Source organism: Homalodisca vitripennis, chromosome 4, assembly GCF_021130785.1.
Source record: "Homalodisca vitripennis isolate AUS2020 chromosome 4, UT_GWSS_2.1, whole genome shotgun sequence".
In the NCBI taxonomy this organism is placed as follows: Eukaryota; Metazoa; Arthropoda; class Insecta; order Hemiptera; family Cicadellidae; genus Homalodisca; species Homalodisca vitripennis.
In genome coordinates, this window is record NC_060210.1 from 78,677,757 (window position 1) to 78,701,129 (window position 23,373).

Below are 23,373 nucleotides of genomic sequence, written 5' to 3' on the forward strand. Positions count from 1 at the left end.
GTAGTATGGGTATTCCCAGGAGATTTTCTTTTTAAGGCAGAACTTATTTCTCTAAAATTCTAAGTCCACATGTAAATTTGTTTTTTATCAGAAATGGGGTCATTCTGACCAAGCACAAAATGGACGCGGAAGGATCTTAGAACTTCGAGTAGCTATCGGCGAACCGCCATTTTTAATACACTCCTCGACCACGAAAGCACAATGCACACCCGACCAAGTCATGGCTGGCATTGACAATGGCATGTACACAGCAGTCGAATAACACTACCCTTACCACTCTAAACTCGGGGAGTTCTTTCTGCTGCACCCTGTATATAGTATATATACATGTATTAGTATATTTTGTAATAGGTTTTACTTTGTGAAGTTTTATCAATATATTCCTTATTGTCGTATTATTTTGCCTTAACCTCTGGTGTTCTACATTAAATAACACATACAAATATTGAAATAACACCTTGTGAGTGAAAATGAGGTCTAAAGAGTTGAAGAGGACAGATGTCTCTATGTTACTAACATAATTAGTTTTACAAGAGGTTTCATTATTACAGAGTAATAAATGAGTCAGAACAAGAAAAATACAAATTGTATATGTAACTATTTATTGAATATTTAAAAACTGAACACACAAATATGCAATAATAAGTTCCTAATAAACACATGTATAAGTTTTAAACAGTGAGAATAGATGACAACGCCTACAACTACATTTCAAACACATATTTACATATCAAAGACTTTTTTTGGTTTTACAGGACGACGAGTTCTTAATAAAGAGTCCGGAAAAGGTCTTAGTTGTTCAGGAGTACACCGCCAAGTCTCTCCATTATTGAACTGTACAACATATCTACGAGACCCTTCCAATTTGATAACAGTTCCTTTCACCCATCCTAAAGACAGTTGTCTAAAATCCTTAGCAAATACAATTGATCCTGGTTTTAATTTAACATATTTCAATCCAGCTGTTACTTTATGTCCAATTTTTTTTGTAACAATCCTCCTGAACAATTTGTAACTTTCACATGTTAAGTTTTTAACATAATCAGGTGGAAATTTTTCAGTTAAAGTATTTTGCTCCAAACCAGTTTGAACACATTGACTATAATACCCATTGGATTTGTGGAATGTTTTGTTTTCTCTCATAAAAAGCATATCTTCTAAGCTGTAAGTAGCTAAATCATTGAGTGACACAACAGGCTTCATTTTAAGTTTTTTGCAATCATACAGATGAGGTGGTATTTTAGGACAATGCATTTTTGTATGTTCATTCTGGATGAAGTTTCCATAGAATTTCACAGTGCTACCATCAATATTATTATCTTTGATGAAACATAAGGCTGCTTTAACATTTTGTAATCGGGGGCCTTTATTTGAGTTTTGTGACAAAGCCCTACAAAGATAGAACAAAAGTCTGAAATTGTTTAACACATCATCTGCTGTGGATTTATTTTCTTCTATGTATTTTACCATTACTTGCAAATCTATTGCCTCCTTCTGTTTCTTTTCAACTGGCTGTTCTTTAAGTTTTACTTTCTCTTTTGGCTTTCTCTCCAGAGGATCTTCATAGGTTGGGTCAGTGATATCATCATCATCTTCTTCTACTCCTATGTCAGCCCAGTAAATGTCTTTTTCCTTATACTTTGCAATTTTGTTTTTAAGTTTAAGTTTTAAGTTTTCTTTAGGTTTGACTTTTTCTTTTGGCTTGTTCTCTAGAGGATTTTCATAGGTTGGGTCATTGCTTATATCATCATCATCATTATCATCATCATAATCTTCTACTCTTATATCTGCCCACGAATCATCTTTTTCATCATACTTTTCTACCTTCTTTTCATGTTTTGATTTAAAGTTTTCTTTAGGTTTGACTTTTACATTTGTTTTGTTCTCTAAGGGACTCTCATAGGTTGGGTCAGTGCTTATATCATCATCATCTTCTACTCTTATATCAGCACAGTAAATATCTTTTTCGTCATACTTTGCTATCTTGTTTTTATATTGAGGTTTTAAGTTTTCTCTTTTTTCTTTTACAACTGGAACTAGAACATTATATGACCTCTTCTCACTGTTTCTCCTATTCATTACAAATATACCTTTATTTCTTGAAGACATAACTTGGTTGTATTCCTCATCAACAAAGGTCTGTTTATAAGAAAAAGAACTGCCATGGGGTCCACCAATAATTTCACTTAACTTCTGTCCCTCACAAGTAAATTTGCGAATCATACCACGGAGAATGTGATATGTATCATAGAAAACATCTACCTTCAGAACAATGCATAAACAATTTAAAAGTTCATTTGACACATCATTCATGGAAAATTTAGTAGGAAAAATTTTACTTACTCCAAGTTGCAACTCAGATTCTTTTATACTCAGATAAGGATGATTACCTTGAGTACTGTGCCTTTTCTCTTTAGTTTTTGCAGCATCTATTATAATCTTAAGATTATATTTAATTATATTCCTTGAGTTATCATTATCATCAAGCTTCAAATAACGAATTACTAAAGCTGCCACTTTTTCATTTGGAATCAATCTAGAAAAATCAAACTTTCCTGGCAAGATCACTTTTAAACAATCAAGTACATGAGAAACTGTGACTCTTGAAGAATCTTCAGGTGTATTTCTGTTGATGTATTTCACTTTCAAATCGGAAGTATTGGAAACTGGAGTTTTAGAATGTTGTACCATTCTAACATTTCTGTTTGAGGGTTGGGATTCTACGTCTTGTTTTTTTGGAAAACTTTCCTGTTTAAAAGTCCATTCTTCTTCTGGAGGATTCTGAAGTAATTTCTTTACATCTACCAATTTTATTGGAGGTACACGAGGTTGAATAGGGCTTTGAACTTGAGTAGTTGGGTGTTGCAATAAGTTGTTAATTTTTAAAGAATCGGGTATTGGAATTATATTTCTTGTTTCTTGATTTTCTTGCAATTTTACAGATTCCATCGAGACTAGCCACAAATTACTTCCTAATTGCTCCAATTGTAATTCAATCCAACAGTATTCTTGATTACCAATGTAGAAGTAGACTGATTTGTCTGATATGCCTGGAATGCTAAAAGAGGTCCAGAGTTTAAAGATTTAATTTATGTTAGTTCATTCTGCAATTCTTGCGTTACTCCTAAATTGTCTGTAATCTGATTTGGAATAAAAGCACCACGATTCGTTATTTTTCTTTGAGTATCTACCGTCTTCAACGTCTGAAACAAAAATAAATTATTATGTACTTTAAAATTACTTATTAAATTTTCCAAGTATTGTAAAATATACTTTTTATTAGTGGTATAATGATTTATTTTAATAGACAGGGTTTAAGAGACTACTTATCTCAAATTTTTAGAGCCTGACAGGTCCATGCAGAGAATTGATTTTACTAATGATCTTCCATTAAATTGACCCAAAGGAATTAGTGGAATAGATTGTTTATCTCATTTCTATACCTAATTTCTGATTACTGTATATAACATCAACTTCCATTGCATAATGCATCTAGAGTAAAAATAAAAAATGTAATATTTTTTTTAAATATAATAATAGATGTATCAAAGTAAAATTTACTATATTGCTTAAGAAAAACAAGTATCATTTGAGATTATTACAAAGAATGTTAACATTAACGCACTTTCCGGGGGGTCACTTGACTCGAAATGAGGATACTTATTCTCTAGTCGAGGAGTGATCCAGTCGGGAAGTAGCCAAAGTCAGACAGCCATCTAAAAGATTATTCACACATGAAAGAATTAAATGGGAAATAAGATCCTTTAAGCCATTTAAATCTCCTGGGGCGAATGGAGTTGGACATCTTATTAACTACTCTAATTATTCTATTTAGAAGCAGCTACGCCTTAGGATATATTCCAAAAAACAGTAATTTTTCCTTTGTTTGTACACCATTTTCAATCCCAAAACAATATAGATATTTACCCAGGGCCGGATTTCCCAATAGGCCGGGACCTATGGGTGCAAGCTCCCAGGGCGCATGGCCAAGAGAATATTTTTTTAAATTTCTAGAAATAAAAATAAATGGCCCTAACAACACATTTTTTTTAATTTATTTAAAAAATCAGGCTAGCCAAAAGCATTCCAATTTTGAAGTTCATTGGAACAAATAATTGTTGGTAAATTTAAACTATTTTTAAACATTATGCATCAACTTCGTTACAATATTGATCTCAAACACGAGAGGCCTGAACACGTGCTCAGCGTATTTCTCGACTTCTCCCAAGCATTTGACTGTGTGCATCATGAAACACTTTTGCACAAGTTAGAAAGGTGTAGTGTAAGGGGTTTGCTTCAAAAATGGCTTGGATCATATCTTAGTGACAGATTTAGTGTGTGCAGATTCCGGTGTGCATCTTAGTGAGTGCAGATTTCGGGTGCCTTATCCTCAAAAGCAAAGACTACCAATAGAATGGCCTGCAGGGATCTATCCTTGGACCAGTTCTTTTTCTTATTTACGTAAACAATCTGAACCCATCGATACAGAATGGAATGGAAAGGTGATTCAGTATGCTGACAACAAGACTTTCTGTGTTAAAGCCAAAACACTTCAAAACTTGGAAATAATTACTTTTTATGAGTTGAATTCCAGTTTTAAATTTTTTTCTGAAATCAACCTGAAAAAAATTAATCAATCAAATTTCATGAAGTTTTTGCTATGCAAACGAGAATCTGAAACAAGACCTTCAGTGTTTGTGGATGATCTCCCGCTCAATGAAATGGAATCAACAAAATTCCTAGGAATGTTCCTAGATCGAGGACTAACCTGGTACATTCACGTAGATCATGTCTGTGCCAAGGTTGCGTCGGGCATCTTTGTCCTTCGCAATTTGGCAAAGCACTGCCCAAATACGGTATTGAAAATGCTCTATTATGGCTTAATTTATCCCCACTTGGGATATGGAATCAGACACTGGGGCAGTTGTGCACAGCACAAGCTGGAGCAAGTCTTCAGGCTCCAAAAAAAAAAACCATAAGAGTAATTCTGACTTTAAACACGAGTCGTGTAGAAACACGTTTAAGGACCTGGGATTTCTGACTCTGCCCTGTCTATACATTCTCGAGATGATCCTTTACTCCGTGTCGAGTTGTGCTTTAATTCAGGGAGGGGATGTTCACCAACACGAGAAGAGAGGCAGGAACAACTTTCATGTCCAACAGCACAGGACAAATGCGTTCAGAAACTTACCATCCCAAGTTGGTATCAGATTGATCAATAGTCTCCCTGAACACATCAAACAACAAAATGGAAAACAATTCAAAACTCAGTTGAAAACCCTTCTGATTTCGAAAGCATTTTCTCAGTTGGCAGGTTTATGATGTATTGCTGGGATGATTGAAACCAAAAATTTTTAAAGACCAGCTAAACAAATAAATGTGTCGCGCCTTAAAGCAAATGCCTTAAAGAAGTTCTCTGGCACCACATTCATGGCAATATATTATGGAATAAAATATTTGAAAGATTTAAGTAAGTAATTAAAAACCTTGTTTGCTCATATATGAAACAACAGAACTTGGGAAGATAATAACTTACTATGATTCTCTTTGTGGGTTTTTAAAGAAGGTGAAAATAATTTTGACGAACTAAAAAGTGCAGCGAAATGTGAGAAAGAGTACAGAGTTGATACTCAACGTAAAAGAAAGATCCAACCATTCTGGGGAATATGGCGAACCCAGCAGTAACATTTCTTTTACAGGATCTGACAACTTTCATGTGAATGCAGTTGATGAAATGGGATTCATTACATTCAGAGCTTAAGTCAAAAGTCAAAATGTGAAAAATTACTGAGCTATATAAAAGGTTTGGAGTTTTTAGAGATATTAAAAGGTCTGGCACTCTCAGAAATCACAAAGTGGGAGGATTATTGAGCGTATATTCCGAAGATCTTGAGCCTGCCGTAGTAGAAGACATTTTACATTAAAAAATAAGTCTCATCCTTGCAAAATCTCCCACTACATTGAAGGTACCAAAAGTCTATCTGAAACAAATATGGCCCACTAACAATGTGCAAAATTGTCACCCCTATTTCTCTGGTCTCAATATTCTCAAAAATAATTGAACAAATAGTATTCCAAAGATTGATGTCTTACCTAGAACATCAAAACCAGAAAGTCAACATGGAATCCAAAAAGGAAATTCTACCCACTCTGCTATCATCAGTCTAGTTTAATTTAATATTAATCAGACAACATACAATACATATCTACAATTCTCCTCAAATACAGTAAGGCTTTTGATTGCCTAGAACATGATAACGTATTAAGAACATTAACATTTTTGAGAATACGTGGAAAAGTAAACATCCAGTTTGCAAGCTATAACACGCTAATCGCAAATAGTTGAGCTGCACTGTACTCTTTGTGACCACACAAGTTCACATCAGTCCAGGCCACTACCTGTCAAATGTGGAATTCCCCATGTTCTGTAATCTTTGTTCTTTTCGTCAACGATTTCCTGCATTCAAAAACCATAATACTGAAAGCATGCTAATGACAACATTTCTGATCAGGAATAATGTCACTGAAGGAATTTTTGTAAGTCCAACAAGATCTCTCAATAAGACTCTCAAATATAGCAGAAGTGATGACTTTGCAGTAAATCCATCAAAAACAATACAGATTAATTTGAGCAAGAAAAAGGATCACATACCAAATGTATGTGATATATAAACGGAAAACCATGTTAGTTTCCTGGGAATTACTCTCGACAGCAATCTAATATGATTGAACATGTAAATACAATCTGCAATAAAATGAGCACTGGGACATTATGTGGTAAGGAGGATCAAATGGATTGGGACACTGGAGCAAGACAAAAAATACCTTACCATGCCTACGTGGAATGCCATGGGAGGTATAAACTTAAATGCAGCATGGATCGTCAGCAGGAAACCTCAACAGTTACTCTTCAGTAGAAAAGCCCGATGCTGAACAAAGCTTCTAACCAAACTCAGGGACGTCAGTTTAATCTTCAGACAGAACAGGACTTCCACACATACAACAAACTATGTCCACCTCTTCATTGCATTTCACTACTTAAGTATCCTAAACTGGTAGAGAGTTATGGAACTCTGCCATAAAAAATATAAGATCTCAAGGGAAACGCCGATGAGAAACTGGCCATAGATTCCATCCATAAAAAGAACGAGTACCTGGACCTAGTTCGTAACTGAATCCTAACCTAGTTCATCAACTCAAACCATACTAAATATATAACTATTTAATAACGTGAAGATAAATACTACAAATAAAGATTTTAAATGAACAAACACTACTTTTATTATAATAATCTCCATTTATAGCGGCCATTTTCAGGACTATACTCATTTAACAAGGCAAGTTCTGAGAAACCCTATAGATGGTCCCGTACCTCAAAAATGTACAAGGCGATTTTGATAAAACTTTCTATACACATTTATTACTTGGTCTACTATACTACAATACAGCCCTCATTCTTAGGCCGCACCTATTTTTAAGAGCCACACCGATTTTACAGGATATGTGCTGACAAAACCAATGTATGGACGGTCATACCTCAAAAACGAGCCGATTTTGATTAAACTTTCTATACACATTTATTACATGATCTACTATACTAAAATATAAGCCTCATTCTTAGGTCGTGCCTATTTTTGAAGCCATACCAATTTTACACGTTATGTGTTAAAATATCAAATCTATGGACAGCCATACCTCAAAAACGTACGAGCTGATTTTGATAAAACTTTCTACACACATTCATTACATGGTCTACTATATTCTATGGCCACGTCTATTTTCGGAGCCACTTCGATTTTACAGGTTATTTGCTAAAAATCAATATAATTGCCAAAATAAATAATTACCAACGTTTCTAGTAGGTTAAACAAAGAATTTAAATGGAAATATAATGTAATTGAAAAAGGAATAAATAAGTAACAGTTAAATCAACAACTTGGGAGAGACTGTAAAGTGGTCTAACCCATTAAACGATAAAACATAAATAACAATAACAGGAGGAACTTAACAGTATAAGTTAAAGACTATAAATACGTTACAACGTTGGTAGCAGGAAATAAAATCTATACAAAGATATAACAAAAGACTAAGTACTAAATAACAATAATAATAAATCTATATATATAAAAGAAAGTCGTGTTAGTTACACTATTTATAAGTCAAGAACGCCTGATCCGATTTGGCTGAAAATTGGTAGGGAGGTAGCTAAGAACTGGGAGAAACACATAGGATACTTTTTATCCCGTTCCCGATTCAGGATTCCGCCCCACTGGTCTCTAAAAGTTACGGAAATACCCGTAAGAAATCCATTACAGCAAACATATGTTATTAAGTAAAAGGGCCTGTTCAAATTGAATCAGCTGTTCTTTGTAAACATATATAATGCAACAAAAGAAATATATGTTTATATAATTTAATTACCATTTTAAATTTCTTTACATTTATAGTTTTAAAGCATAGAGTAAGCTTAAGAGAAACAGCAAATTTTGTTTCAACTGTTTCTGCAATCACTGTTAAGCATATACTTTACTATCCAGATAATACAAATCAAATTTTAATTTTTTACAATTCAAAGCAGTTATCTCTGCATCTCCAAGTCAGATACGTACATTATTTGCTATCATCATTTCGACATGCTTTCCATCGAACCCATCTAACCTGTGGCACAAATACAAGGATAATATGGCAGAAGATATTTTACATCAAATTCGTGTCAGTTCAATAAATTACGATCTTGAAATGAATGAGGAGATACATAATCGGGCCTTGCTCTTGATCGAAGACATGAGTTATCTCATGTGTGGTAGTTTATTAGTCAGGTTAGGAATGCCAGCGCTAAATCGTAAAATGAATGACGCATTTAATCGAGAATTGGAATGGGAACGTGAATATGATCACCAGGAATTAGATTTAGTAGTTCAAACAAATGTGCCCCTGATGAACCCCCAACAAAAGGAAGTTTATGATACATTAATGAAGGCAATTGATGATGGAAACGGTGGTTTATATTTAAATGGTGGAACTGGTAAGACATTCCTCATGTCAGTAGTTTTAGCCACTGTTCGTGCAAGATCCAACATTGCAGTTTCAGTTGCTTCTTCTGGAATAGCAGCCACATTGCTAGAAGGATGTTGTACGGCACATTCTGCATTAAAATTGCCGTTAAATCTTCAATATATTGAAGAACCAACGTGCAACATTACAAAGCGCTCCACTATGGCGAAAGTTTTATCAGAATCGAAGATCATCATCTGGGACGAATGCACAATAGCGCATAAACGTGCATTGGAAGCAGTTAACCTAACATTACAAAATCTACGTAATGACTCAAAATGTTTTGGAGGCGCAACTATTTTACTGTCTGGCGATTTTCGCCAAACATTGCCAGTAATTCCCAGATCGACTGCTGCCGACAGAATAAACGCTTGCCTCAAATCATCGAATCTATGGCGCTATGTTAGGAAACTTCAGCTGACAACAAACATGAGAGTTGCATTGCTAAACGATACATCTGCTGAAGATTTCTCTGAGTAATTGTTGACTATCGGTAATGGTCGAGTACCTGTCGACGAATCGAGCGGATTGATTTCATTTCCTCGGAATATCTGTAACTTTGTCTCATCGAAAGACGAACTCATCAACAAAGTATTCCCAAACATCATTACTAACCTCAAAAATAATGAATGGTTGAGTGAGCGAGCAATTTTGGCAGCTAAGAATAAAGATGTAGATGACTTAAACTACATAATTCAGAATGAGATCATTGGTACACTGCATTCTTTCAAATCTGTTGACTGTGTAACAAATGAAGATGATGCCACCAACTATCCAATTGAATGTTTAAACTCCTTGGATGTACCTGGCACAATTTACAACTAAATATTGGTTCTGTAGTAATCATGCTTCGAAACTTATACCAACCAAAACTGTGCAACGGAACAAGTTTGGTGGTAAGTAAATTGATGAACAATTTGATTTACACCACAATACTCAAAGGTGAGGAAATTCTCATTCCGAGGATCCCGATGATCCCACCCGACATGCCATTTGAGTTTAAACGGTTTCAATTTCCGATCCGTCATGACTGTAAATAAGTCACAAGGCCAATCGTTGAAAGTTTGTGGTCTTAATCTCAAACATCCATGTTTTTTCCCATGGCCAATTAAATGTGGCATGTCCACGGGTCGGAAGACCATCCGCGTTATTTGTTTTCGCGCCTAATAAAAAAACAAAAAATGTAGTTTATCACAAGGTGCTACAATAAATGGCAAATAAAGAATCATTTAATAATTATATTTGTTTATTTACAATTATCCTAATTTAAAAAGTAAAAAATGTGATCATGTGATATTGCCTTTAAGGCGGGACAAAGTTCGCCGGGTCAGCTAGTAGAATATAAAAATACAATTCAGCTCAGATTCGTGACATTAGCAACGTATCATTCAGGAATCCGAAGAGCTTGGCCAACACGTCACAAATATCTCCTAGCAACTCTGGGAGAGTTGCAGGGAGGAGATATTTACGTCTCTGTTGAGAATAGTGGTTGCATTCCAACAGGATATGTCTTACTGTTACAACCACGTTACAAAAAGGGCACAAAGGGGGATCACCGCGATTCATAAGGAACCCATGCCTCAGGAGCGTCTATTCTACCGAAGACTGCACAGCATTACTTCCTCACGACGACTGTTGCGAAACGAACTAGACCAAGGCGAGATACTATTTTTAATTGTACTTAATTTATTATTTGCTATGGCTTGCCAAGATTCATTCCACTGGAGTTTTATTTTAGTTTTAACCTAAGATTTAATGTCTTCGCTGGTAACGCCCTGATTTAATGGGTCAAGGTTTGTTGCTTCTTTAGCAGCGATCTCATTTCCATGTATTCTAACATGTCCGGGAGCCCAGATCAGAAAGACATGTATGTCTCACGTGCCAACATCGTAGATAGCACTTAGGGCTTCACGAATAAGAATATTCCGGGAATATATGTCTTTCAAGGCCATTACAGAACTGAGAGTGTCGGAACATATAACTAATCTTCTAGTTCTTGGACATACAATGCTGACTGCTTTGAGAATGGTCAGCTCCGCAGTATAGATTGAAGAATAAACAGGCAGTCCAAACTTATATTCACGAGTCTCAGTTACAAAAGCACAACCAGTTCCCTGATCTGTTTTTGATCCACCAGTATATACTACGTCGCACAGCTTTAATGCGTTGAATATTTTCATAAGACCTTGTTTATAAACTATCTCGGGTGTTTTGCTTTTGGGATAAAAACTCAGAGACACATCGGAAGAGAAGTTAGTAACCCTCCAAGGTGGGATATCACATTCATGTGATATAGCACAAGGAAAATCGGTTAAGCCGAGATCAGCTAGGCAGGAGAGAGCTCTCATTCCAAATGGCCTAGGAGAGTTTGGACAAAAGTTGTAGTATTGTTGTTTACAGTTATTAAATACGGGGTCTTACACGGGATTGATTGGTCTTGACTTCAGACCATGAAAGTAGTTTATAATTATTTGGCTTCTTCTATACGATACAGGTGGTTCTCCAGCTTCTACAAGCAGACTGGGTATAGGGCCTAGAGCGAAAAGCTCCAGTGGCAACCTTATTGCATTGTTTTGAATAAAATCTTCATTCTCAGAGCGCATGGTCGAGCTGAAGAGTAGACCTGGGCACCATAGTCCAGACACGAACGAATGTACGCTCTGTAGAAACGTAACAAGCATGTTCGGTCAAAGTTGAAAAGAAAAGAGTATTCTACTATGCATTGGTTTTCAGCATTTTAGGCAATGTTCTCCCTGCTAGTGAATTTATAAGTAGTTCACACACAGCAGCAAGTATTGGTTTTTGGCTACTGCACTACAAACCGTTCCTTATTAACAATAATCAGAGGCCAACACGTAGTTTTGTAGTAACAGATTTTAGTTGGGCTATAATAAATTCAGTTTTAATACAGTGGAATTGCATGAGTATGGTACCATATTAATTGGTTTGTCATGAGATAGTCAACAGTAAAACTGTTAAAACCGTAACATTGCACATACGTGTGTCACATTTTGTTAAAATAGTTGTTAATAAGGACATTCATCTTGCTTTATTCACGGTCATTCCTTCTGAGAAAACACATATTAAGGAATTAGTAATGCACGTTATGTGCTCAATTATAAATTGTTCTAGTTACCAAATTATAAAATCGATAATAAAACATGTACTTATTGTGTTACTAAACAAAAATATGACACTCAATGTTAGAAAATCGCTAGTTGGTTTGTCTAAAGTAAGCGATCCCTTACCATCTGTCGGAGACAATGACTTAAAAGAAACTGATGAAGCTGACATACATGAGTCTACTTCTGATGCAATATACCAACAGAGTCCATTTTACAAAGACATGAAAGCAATTGAAACTGAAGTTCATACATTGCTGAACATCAAAGAGCCACCAAAAGAAGATGAGCCTAATTCTAAAGTTTTCGAAAACTTAAACAGCGCAGATGCCAATAAAAATGAGACTAGTGAAGATTCTACTACTCATCATAGTGCATCTAGGACAGAAAACATATACTACAGTCCTAAAATGGCAAATTTAATTATTAATAATAATATTTTAAATTTTAATATTAATATTCACCATACTTGCCCTTATGGTCAGGTTTGTTACTTCAAATACCTACAGAGAATGTTTGTTCAAAAAGCATGAGTAACGGTCCTGTAGAGAATTGGTTTTTTCAACTAAAGCACATTATTCTTGCAGGGAAAAAATGGCTAAGATCAAATAGTTTTATTTGCAAGGTTGGGGAACATGTTATGTCAATTTATAAAGAACTTATTATGAACATACCCAAAGAAGAATGTGCACGTGGTAAATGGAAACATAAAAGTGACAAGAGAGACCCAGAATAGAAAAAGAAAAAAAATATCATCACACAAACATCCTGGTCGTAATATGTAATACTATCTTGAACATACAGAGCATTCAACACATTCACTTTCTTTATCATGTGGTATTATGGAAGTAAATTCCATTTTACATTGCAAGCATATATTTATCATGATTTCCGAGTGGAGCAACAATTTCCTATAAAGTTAAGCTCTATAGCAGTTTGGAGAAAAAGATTGAACAGAAATGCTATCATTGGTCATTAACTGCTCTATAAAATACACAACAAACGCACCACAGCTGTATCCATCGTGTTGTACTGGATGGGTATATTGGACAAATATCGATACTTTGTTTACATTATCCATGTTTTGTTCTGTTAAATGTGCAAAAAATGTAATGAATCTATCAAATATCTTTTTTTCTGCAGTCTTTAAGCCTAATGTTAAATTTTCAGGATCATCCATAGGATCTATGTATGAAAATGTTTTCCCTTTTATATTAGCATAAACAAGAACCTAGTGAACACCACTAATGTTAACCGGAAAAACAATTTAGTTGTATTCTCTGTAATTACAGAGTTTTGTAAAGCAAAGTGGTCTATATCACAATTTTTGCCTTTCTTAAGAACGTTAGTACTAACATTGTCATGAAACACTGTGCTGTTTGTATGTGGGTAAGCAATCTGAAGCATAAAACTAACACCTACAGTTAGATCTGAAGTAATCCATTTGTTTGAATTCAATATTAGCATATCTTCTAAGTATACATAATGTTTACTTATTGGACCTTTCAAGATACAAACAACGTAGTTGACTTCATTATCATTACTCAAAGACGTAGAAATTAAGATCATCAATTAAACCATTTAGCAGAACTTTGTTCTTAATTATGTCTATTTGTGACTGAGACATGACAACCTCTTTCTGGTCCATTTGCTGAATATATCGTGAGTTAAAGAATGGTTTTGGCCTTCTTTCTCGTCTTTGCCATATTTCCTCAACAATATCCATGTTCTCAGGCAATAATTACATTTCTTTACCACTACACACGTGCCTCCTGGGTAATGCCGAATGAACAAAAAATTGCCTACATATCAAAAGTTGCAAGTATATTATCAAGAATATTGGTAAGAATGATAAACACAGCTACTGACCATCTTGTACATGTTTAAGGTACTCCCATCCATATGTTTTTCCAGTATTTGGCATGTAAAATCGATATATATCTCCAAAAATAGGTGCGGCCTAAGAATGAGGACTGCGCTGTAGTATAGTAGACCATGTAATGAATGTGTATAGAAAGTTTTATCAAAATCGGCTCGTACTTTTTTGAGGTTCGGCCATCCATAGATTTGATTTTTTAGTATGTAACCTGTAAAATCGGTGTGGCTCCGAAAATAGGCGCGGCCTAAGAATGAGGGCTGTATTGTAGTATAATAGACCATGTAATGAATGTGTATAGAAAGTTTTATCAAAATCGGCTCGTACTTTTTTGAGGTTCGGCCATCCATAGATTTGATTTTTTAGTATGTAACCTGTAAAATCGGTGTGGCTCCGAAAATAGGCGCGGCCTAAGAATGAGGGCTGTATTGTAGTATAATAGACCATGTAATGAATGTGTATAGAAAGTTTTATCAAAATCGGCTTGTACGTTTTATCGGCCATGCATATGTTTCTCCAGTATTTGACATGTTAAATCGACATATCTCCGAAAATAGGCTTGGCCTAAGAATGAGGCATGTATTGCAGTATAGTAGACCATGTAATGAATGTGTATAGAAAGTTTTATCAATATTGGCTTGTAAGTTTTTGAGGTACAGCCATGCATATGTTTTTCCAGTATTTTACATGTAAAATCGATATATCTCTGAAAATATGTGTGGCCTAAGAATGAGGGTAGTAATATAATACAGTAGACCAAGTATTCGATGTATATAGGCAGTTTTATCAAAATCATCACCTACGTTTTTGAGGTACAGTCATTAATAGTTACGTTTTTTTCTGCATTTGGCCTGCGAAATTAAGTACATGAAAACCGGTATTTTTGGTTTTAGAATGCCTGTTAAGTAGATTCTATAGATACTTTTTGTATTTGTTCTTTTTGTTTTTAAATAATAAAATTTATTTTCATTAATTGAACTGGTTCAGGAACTAGGTTAGGGATAGTTCAGGATCTAGGTCAGGAGTAGTTCATGAACCAGGTTAGGATTCATGTCAGAGGATTAGTTCTTTATATGGATGGAATCTATGGGCAGTTTCACACTGCTAGGGAAACATTCTTAAAAGAAGACTTCATGAATTTCTAGTAATTCGACTAACATACACCATTGAAGAATTTCTGGATGTCACAGAAGAAGACTGGATGATTCAAGATTGTTTTTATAATAAATAAATATGACATATGCACATATATTATATCATTTAACTTTTCCATACAAATTATTGGCTCCATTACTGTTTTTGAGGAATGCGTTTGTCTGTTGTCCAAAACAGACATTTAGTGTACATTTTACCAACTTATTAAGATGAAATCAGAATACTTCATTCACTCTTTGAAGAATAGGATATATCTTTCATTTCACAAAACATTTTTGGAGGATGGAAAGATCTGAAGTTAAAATGGTCTCAGGTTGACCAAAAAAAGTCCTTGTGCTGTATTACGAAAGTAATATCAGATATACAGAACAAAAATCTAATGAGTTGATTCTGAAACTAGATTTGGATTCAGTGAGTATTTTCATACGTTAATTAAAATATTGGGTTTAATTATCAGATCCACTGGTGTGGCTTAAATTGTTAAACTGATTAACTTGCAAAATTCTCTCCATTAAGAGTTAACATATTCTTACCTTCACTTCGTAGGAACTTCTAGTACTTGGAAAAAAAATCTTGGCACAGCATTAGGTTTCAACTTGTTCTAAAGACCTATTACTGCATCACAATCAAAGTGTGCACAACAAATCTTTGATACTGCTGTTGGTGCAAAGCTTGTTATTCCTGTGGCTACTACCCATTTACAGAAAGTGATTTCACCATAAGGGAATCTGTAAAAAATAATGTTTTAAGTTTCATAAAACAAACAACATTTTTAAATATCATTAACTGGTCTTACATTTTAAAAGTTATATTAAAGAATTTATTATAGTAATTTTAAATGTTCAACAATACAATACCATACATCTGTGCATTATATTTTATGCTGGTACATTATGAATTTAAACAATTAATTAATTTATAATTATTTCACTCCACAAATTTTTACTATATAATATCCTGTTTTGCATATGATGTTTAAATAATCTACGAGGTGTAGCTAGAAAGAAATTGGATCAATCTTGTAGCCACAGAACGAATGCAATAAGGCAGAACATGATATGTGTGACTTCCCTTCCATCTGCTGCTCAAGTTTCGTCTGGCTTTTGCACTCATTCTGCTCATAGCGCCAATTATAATCGGTTATTGTTTTGTCTCTGTACAGGGAAAATGTTGAGTGTCAAGACAGAATAGTGATTGAACATGAAAATTCTTTTTAAACTTGGAAAATCTACAAGTGTTGTAACATTTCAAGTGTTACAACAATTGTACAGTAATGATTGTTTATCATAGAAAACACATAACTGTTTTAGTGATTTAAAGATGGCCACGAAGAAACAAGTGATGACACACATACCGGCAGACTATCATCAGCAAACAGTGATGCTAATACTGTAAAAAATCAGTAACCTTGTTCGACAAGATTGCCGTTTAACTATGAGTGCAATGACTGAGTTGACAGGAATGGATATAGAAAATGTTATGCATTGAAAGATTCAACACGACAAAAATATGTTCAAAAACGGGTCCAACGTGTCTCACACCTGGACAGAAAGAATTATAAAGAATGATTTATTCTGAAAACTTCAGAAATAACATTGATAAATTCTATATAACATTTAAAAGTCATCTCTTAAGTATGTATGTACTCTCTTGAGAACTTTTAAGAAACTAAAGTCTCTTTTTTAATATTACATTTCTTTGACTGAAAGGATAAATAATAAATAATGTTCCTTAATAAATAATATGTATAAAGTTCCTGATAATTCTTTTACACTGTAGTAAAGAAACTAGGACTACAATTATGACTAATATTAAATGCACATAAACACATTTCCCTCAAGAACAACAAAATAGTTCAACTATTCAAAAATTACTTGTTTGGCAAATATTAAAATATACCATAGTCAAGTAGTTAGCTGCAGTTTACTAACCTGTGGAAAGTGACGTCATCTGGATTATTATAACCACCATTTATGGCAATTTAAAACAGCACATTTCATCTTAATAAAATTGGCGATTGGTGGATAACTTTAAGTTGATCATTTCTGGAACAATAAAAATAATTAGTACAATCTCCAAACCTCAAGGTGTATAAGATAACTTCATAAAATATGTTTTAACCGCAAATGTCGAGATTCTGGGGTACGAGGTTAATTCGACGGGTCTAGTCTACTACAGGAGATTTCAAGTTTCTTCTCCTAAGAAAAAAAAGCACATTTTGTGTATCTTGTTTAGTATAGTGAAATAATAACTCGGCTTCTGTTGGTTTTTTTGTGTAAGCTATATTTGGCAAAAAAACTTTTTAAAAACATAGGTTTTCTTGTGATATGTAAGTTTTTATTAAAATAATACTTCAATTTTTTAGACCAATATTGGCATACTTGCTTGGAGTTGAAGATCTCTATCTAAAACTTGTAACAAAAAAAAGGATTGTCTATTACATAAATTATAAAATAAGGTTCAATAGAAACTAAAAAAAATTTGCTGCCATTGTAAAAAGTCCATTCAAAGTCACTCTGGAGAGTTATATTTCATCAACAAATTATAGGCTTGCTCCTTCCAAACATATTCTAATTCACTATCTTGGTTGTTTTCAATTTGTATAAATCTGAAGTATTCACTTGCTAACGTGAAATCTGAAGTAGCATTATCATTCAAAATTTATTTAAAGTACGATCGTGTTTGGAAATTCATTCAAAGTTAAATCATGTGTTCGGTTATAGACCAATGGTAGCAAGAACAATGACATATGTATGTTCTTTGTTTCAGAAAGCGTCACGTTTATCCTTGAATATTTTCAACTATTTCTTAGACTTAGATTTCTTAACTATTGTTAGAGGTAAGTAAATGTTATTGTTTAGTTTGTAATTATATTTTAATTTAACCTACATTAATTTGTAAGATTTAAAAGAAGAAAACTAAATTGTTCTTTGAAATATCTGTCCTGGAAACCCATCTTGTGATATCTGCAATAGTGAAATGAAGACTCGTGTCAGAGATGGAAACATGGTGGTGTTCAGATGCCAAAAAAGAGGTTAAAATGCTCATACAGTCACGAAAACGCTTTTGCCAACACTTTCTTTGAAGGTTCTAAGTTTGGCATGAGAAATATAGTTACTCTCATATACTATTTCTCTATGAACCAGACAAACTATGACTTTTTGATGTTAGAATGCAGTGACAAAAAGTATAATGTGTAAAGCAAAACTATTTGTAACTGGCTTTCTTTCTGTAGAGAAGTATGTTTTATTTGGCTAGATGATAAGTTTGACAGGGAGGAAAAGTTGGGTGGCCTTGAGGTTGTAGTTGAAGTTAATGAATGCAAAATAGGCATAATAAAGTACAACCGTGGGAGATTAGTTGAAGGAATTTGGGTGTTACGATTAATAGAAACTGTACAGAGGAATAGAAGAGGGCATCGATACAGACTCGAGATCTGTCCTGAAAACAAGAGAGACGCCGAAACTCAGATACCTTTGATATTAAAACATGGGAAACCAGAAACCATAATAGTCACAGACTTGTGGAAGTCTTACTTTCATTTAACTGATGATGGATTTGTACATTTTACTGTAAACCATTCTGAAAACTTCATTGATCCAATGACCTGTAAAGATACCCAAACTATTGAAAGTTCTTGGCGAGCAGTAAAAAGAAGTTTAGAAAGTGGAATATCGGCAGACTATCTAGCGGACCATTTCTGTTAATTTTTGTACCGCAGGGAAGTACGTCTGTCTGGGGAGAATCAAATCAATATTTATTTTTCTCAAGAAACATAATGTACATAGCAATGTTATGAAAAACAATATTATGTATATCAAGTCAACAATCCTTTCATTCATTTTATAAAAGCGGTTGCTCACTGCTATCCGGGAAAACTTCTAATATGTTTTATGTTACTGTTAAATTTAAAAGTCGTATTTTTTTTATTAATGAATTATAATTCTTGTTGCTTAAAATTAACAATGATATTGAATTACAGTGATATAATATCGAAGTTTAAAATATATCGAAACGTTCAATCAAAACAATCGAATTCGACGACTGTAGGCCGCTTATTAAAGTATACCCGGCCTAACATTTTGCTTTCAGTATTTTTAGTAGTTGGATGGTCATGAATATCGATGATTGGATATCACTTTATAATCATGATCCGATTGTGGCAGAGGCCGCTAATTATACTCCAGCTTATAAAACCAAATTAAATTAAAGCTTATAACGTTGCACACATTTTTCTTAAATGTTTCCATAGGAATTATACAAATGGATTTCTTTAGCCTTTAGCAGGACAGTGTACAAAAATAAAATTTCTGCAGACAAGTGTAGGTAAGCACTGAAGCCATGATAACATTAGTATAACTGAACTGAGTCAAGACCAGGCCAAGCAAATTTTATGAACGGTAATTGTCACATTAACGGCCGGAGCGGCAATATACGAGTTTCGCGTTATTAACTTATTGGAATCATCCTACAGAACAAAACAATATAAGGTTTGACGGGGTGGAAATGAGAAATAACGAAGTTCTAGAACATAAAAAATAGAACAACTGTTCAAGCGCGGAGCAATATTTCCATGTTCTACATCCACATTTGGGCATCACGTGACCTTTTGAGACCATGATTCAACCTCGTGCGCTTTGCAAACGTAAATGAAAAATAAGACTGAAATGAGCAGACCCAAATGAACAATGTTTTTCTTAAATTTCATGCTACAAATTAATTAGTTGGGTACTTTGGGATTATACCGACCACACCAGTATGAAGAACACAAAAATAGAAATTTATAGAAACAAACATGATAGAACGAAAAAACAACTCTTCAATTACAAAATTACAAACTTACAAGCATTTCCAGGTATTGTGATCGGTATTGTTGTCGCTGTTATCTTATCTTTCTCGAGAATCCTGATTACGGCAGGCCGCGCGGCATCACGTGATTTGCACGGTACATCATTGCCTTTCCATTACAATTCAATTTATATTTCTGATTAGCCCCTCTAGAATTTGATATTTTACTGATAGGTACTATCTCGAGGGATGTTTTTCTTTCGTCGACATCAGCGCGGGGCAGCACCGAAGGTGCTGTCGAAGCCCGCGCTGATGGCCGGAGGCACTCGCATTTTGGGTGGCGGAATGTGATCAAGAATAAAAACAAGTTTTGAGTGTTTTTTTAATAAAAAGTTTAGTTTGGTAAATGTTTGTTTTTGTTGAATTTTTGTGTTTGGAGAAATGTAGAGGTAAAACACGGAAGTACAACAAAGCGATGCACCAGCTGAACGGGCGGCGAGACTCTGCAATCACGTTATCTACTAGACGCTCGACTTTGACCTCTGTCTGAGGATGGGGAGGTGTTTGCGATAACACAATTCCTGTTTTATATTGACGAAATATTGTTCTACGCTAATCTAGTAATCAGTAGAAACGAAATGTGAAATAACGATTCATGTCTGGGTGTGGTCGGTATAATCCCAAAGTACCATTAGTTGTTATCGAGTTGAGACGAGTGCCTCCGGCCATCAGCACGGCCGAAAGAAAAACGAAAGAAAAAAATCCTTCGAGATAGTACCTATAAGTAAAATATCAAATTCTAGAGGGGCTGATCAGAAATATAAATTTAATTGTAATGGAAAGGCTATTATGTACCATGTAAAAAACTTAATAAATCATGAATACCCCTAATATGAATACGTATATAAATGGACACTTAATAGAGAACACTTACCATTAGTGTATTCCACAGAATTTACAGAAACTAAATAATCTCGTTTCGTTTGAAACGTAAACTCTTAACATGCCAGACAAAACACTCCGACACACCAATTCACTATGATTGGTCGAACTAGTGGATGGTTGATCCATGATCGTCACGCACTCACTCGATCCAAACTACAGTACACGATATCTAGTGAAGCACTGTCTTCTGCCCCGGAGCGTTCAGATAACAGATACGCTATCTGTCCCAGCCGTAGATAATATTTACGACACACCAGTTCACTACGATTGGTCGAACTAGTGGATGGTTGATCCATGATTGTGAAGCACTCACTCGATCCAACCTACAGTAACTTACACGTTACCTCTGACTTCTGCCCCAGAGCGCTCAGATAACAGATACGCTATCAGTCCCACCGGTAGATAATATTTACAGATATCGAGACACAGCACACAAACAGAACAACTTAACTATTTATGTATATACCCTCTAAAATCATGTTATTTGTCATTTGCACCCCCTAAAACCATATATATTTTTTGTTCAGGAGGATGAGTAGAATACGTTGATAACGTCGAATTCGTGACCTTTAATTTCCTTATAAACAAGTTTACCACTAGTTTTTTTAGTTGGAAAGAGTAGTTTATATTAGGCATAGATGTAAGGTTAGGTGATAATGCTTATGTCCTTATATTATATTCTAGCCTGCTTTATAAGATATAATATTTGAGCAATGACTATTAGCCTATGGGCAAGGCTAATGGTTGTTAAGAACTTTCGAGAATGGCATATTAAATGGAAATAGCTCAGTGTTTGTTGTATGCTATCGACAATGAAAATATATTATAGAAATGTACGTGAACATCATAAACTTACCATCAAAACCTTAAGATTTATAAATACGTCATTGAACGTATGATATTAATGTAAACGAAAATTGGAACTAATTAATGAAATTATGTATCCGAATGTCTGATAACAGTCGACAACATTAACAAGAGTCGAGATTGACAAAACAAAACAAAACAAAGTAAGAACAAGAACAAAATTATTGAATAGGACCCCGTAAACACCGGGCCATCTGACTCCGTAGTGACGTCACGGGCAGTACCGGTGGCTAAGAAACTAAGTTGAACCGGTTCGTAAAACAATGCGAGGACCCGAAACCAAATCATGTATTCTCGCTGGCCTAGTTTGATAACTATTGCTTAAACTATATACAAACCATATTTAATTCTGATCTGCATTCACGAGGAACAAAATTATACAAATTATGTCTAATTAGGATTAATGAAATGATTAATAATGTTGATTTTGGAAAAGGCTATACATTTTTTATTTGATATTTGTATATAATCAAGCTTATTATTATAAAACTTATCTAGACTCTTACTAAAATTATAAAAACTATGACCTAGTCTTGTTCAATATCTTCGTAATTTCTTATTGTCTCTGTTTAGTCGTTTTCCTTATTGGCAAAGTCTGTAACAAGTAACCGGATTGATCTATAAATATTAGAAACAGATTAATCTCTCAATTTGTCAACTACTCTTTTACAGGTTCCATCTCGTCTTATTACACAAATTTCTTTTATTAAATCTTAAGAAATAAAATAATCTTAAAAAAACCACCTAATTTTTATTAGGTTGAAAATTGTCTCAATAGATAGGTGTAGAATCTACCTTTTCCTTTATCCCCTTTACCTTGGAGGGATGCCATCAGCTTCACTCAACATGCGAAAAATTAGGGAATGGTATGAAACAAATTGTATGACCGTTAATGAATAAAAGTGTGTCAGTATTAATTTCTGTCAAAATAAAACCCAAATTATTCTTTTATTGTACTCTTGGTAGCGCCACTTTATCTAAGGAGATCTGTGTTAGGGACCGTGAAGTATTGATGGCGTCAGACTTAATACCAGACCTTCAAATAAACCACGTTTGTAATAGAGCGTCAAGAGCACTGAGGTTAATTTTCCATGTCGTCATGCATGTTATAGATGTTGAAGCTTTGAAGATCCTCCACGTTTCTCTTATTAGAAGTATCATGGGGAGCAATAATGGATAATGGAGAGTTTAGAGTCTCTTCCAGTCTGGCCACATTGATCACCTTGAGAAAATTCAGAGGCGTTTCTAAGATTTGTTGCTAGTGCAGTCACTGAAGGCGAAAAGGAGGTAAAAGCTCTCATTTTTCATTGCATGAATTTACTTGAAAATTGCCTCAACTTCAAAAGTGATATGTCTCGACGTGTGCGTTTTGCAAATTGTAGGGGTGCAAACCCCTCTTGTATGAAAAAAAAATTCGAAAAGTCCAGATGTATGAATATTAAATATGTAATTCATGTTCAAATTTGTTAAATAAAGTGGCTTTAAAAACTTTTAAATACAATGTATGAAATTAAGTTACTTTCCTACCCTTACAATCCTTAAAACCCAGCCTTTTATGCCGAAAAG

General features: G+C 34.4%; 1 protein-coding gene across 1 annotated transcript; it reads right to left on the reverse strand.

Annotated features, from left to right (window-relative positions):
- Positions 1 to 579: 579 nt before the first annotated feature.
- LOC124359586 lies at positions 580 to 21,999 on the reverse strand. The gene is made up of 4 exons (XM_046812468.1): positions 21,797 to 21,999; positions 17,139 to 17,252; positions 15,741 to 15,935; positions 580 to 3,203 (listed from the first exon to the last, which is right to left on the reverse strand). Exon 4 carries the CDS (start codon positions 2,947 to 2,949, stop codon positions 724 to 726), a length of 2,226 nt encoding a protein of 741 aa, XP_046668424.1. The 5' UTR covers positions 2,950 to 3,203; positions 15,741 to 15,935; positions 17,139 to 17,252; positions 21,797 to 21,999; the 3' UTR covers positions 580 to 723.
- Between the last annotated feature and the right edge of the window lie 1,374 nt (positions 22,000 to 23,373).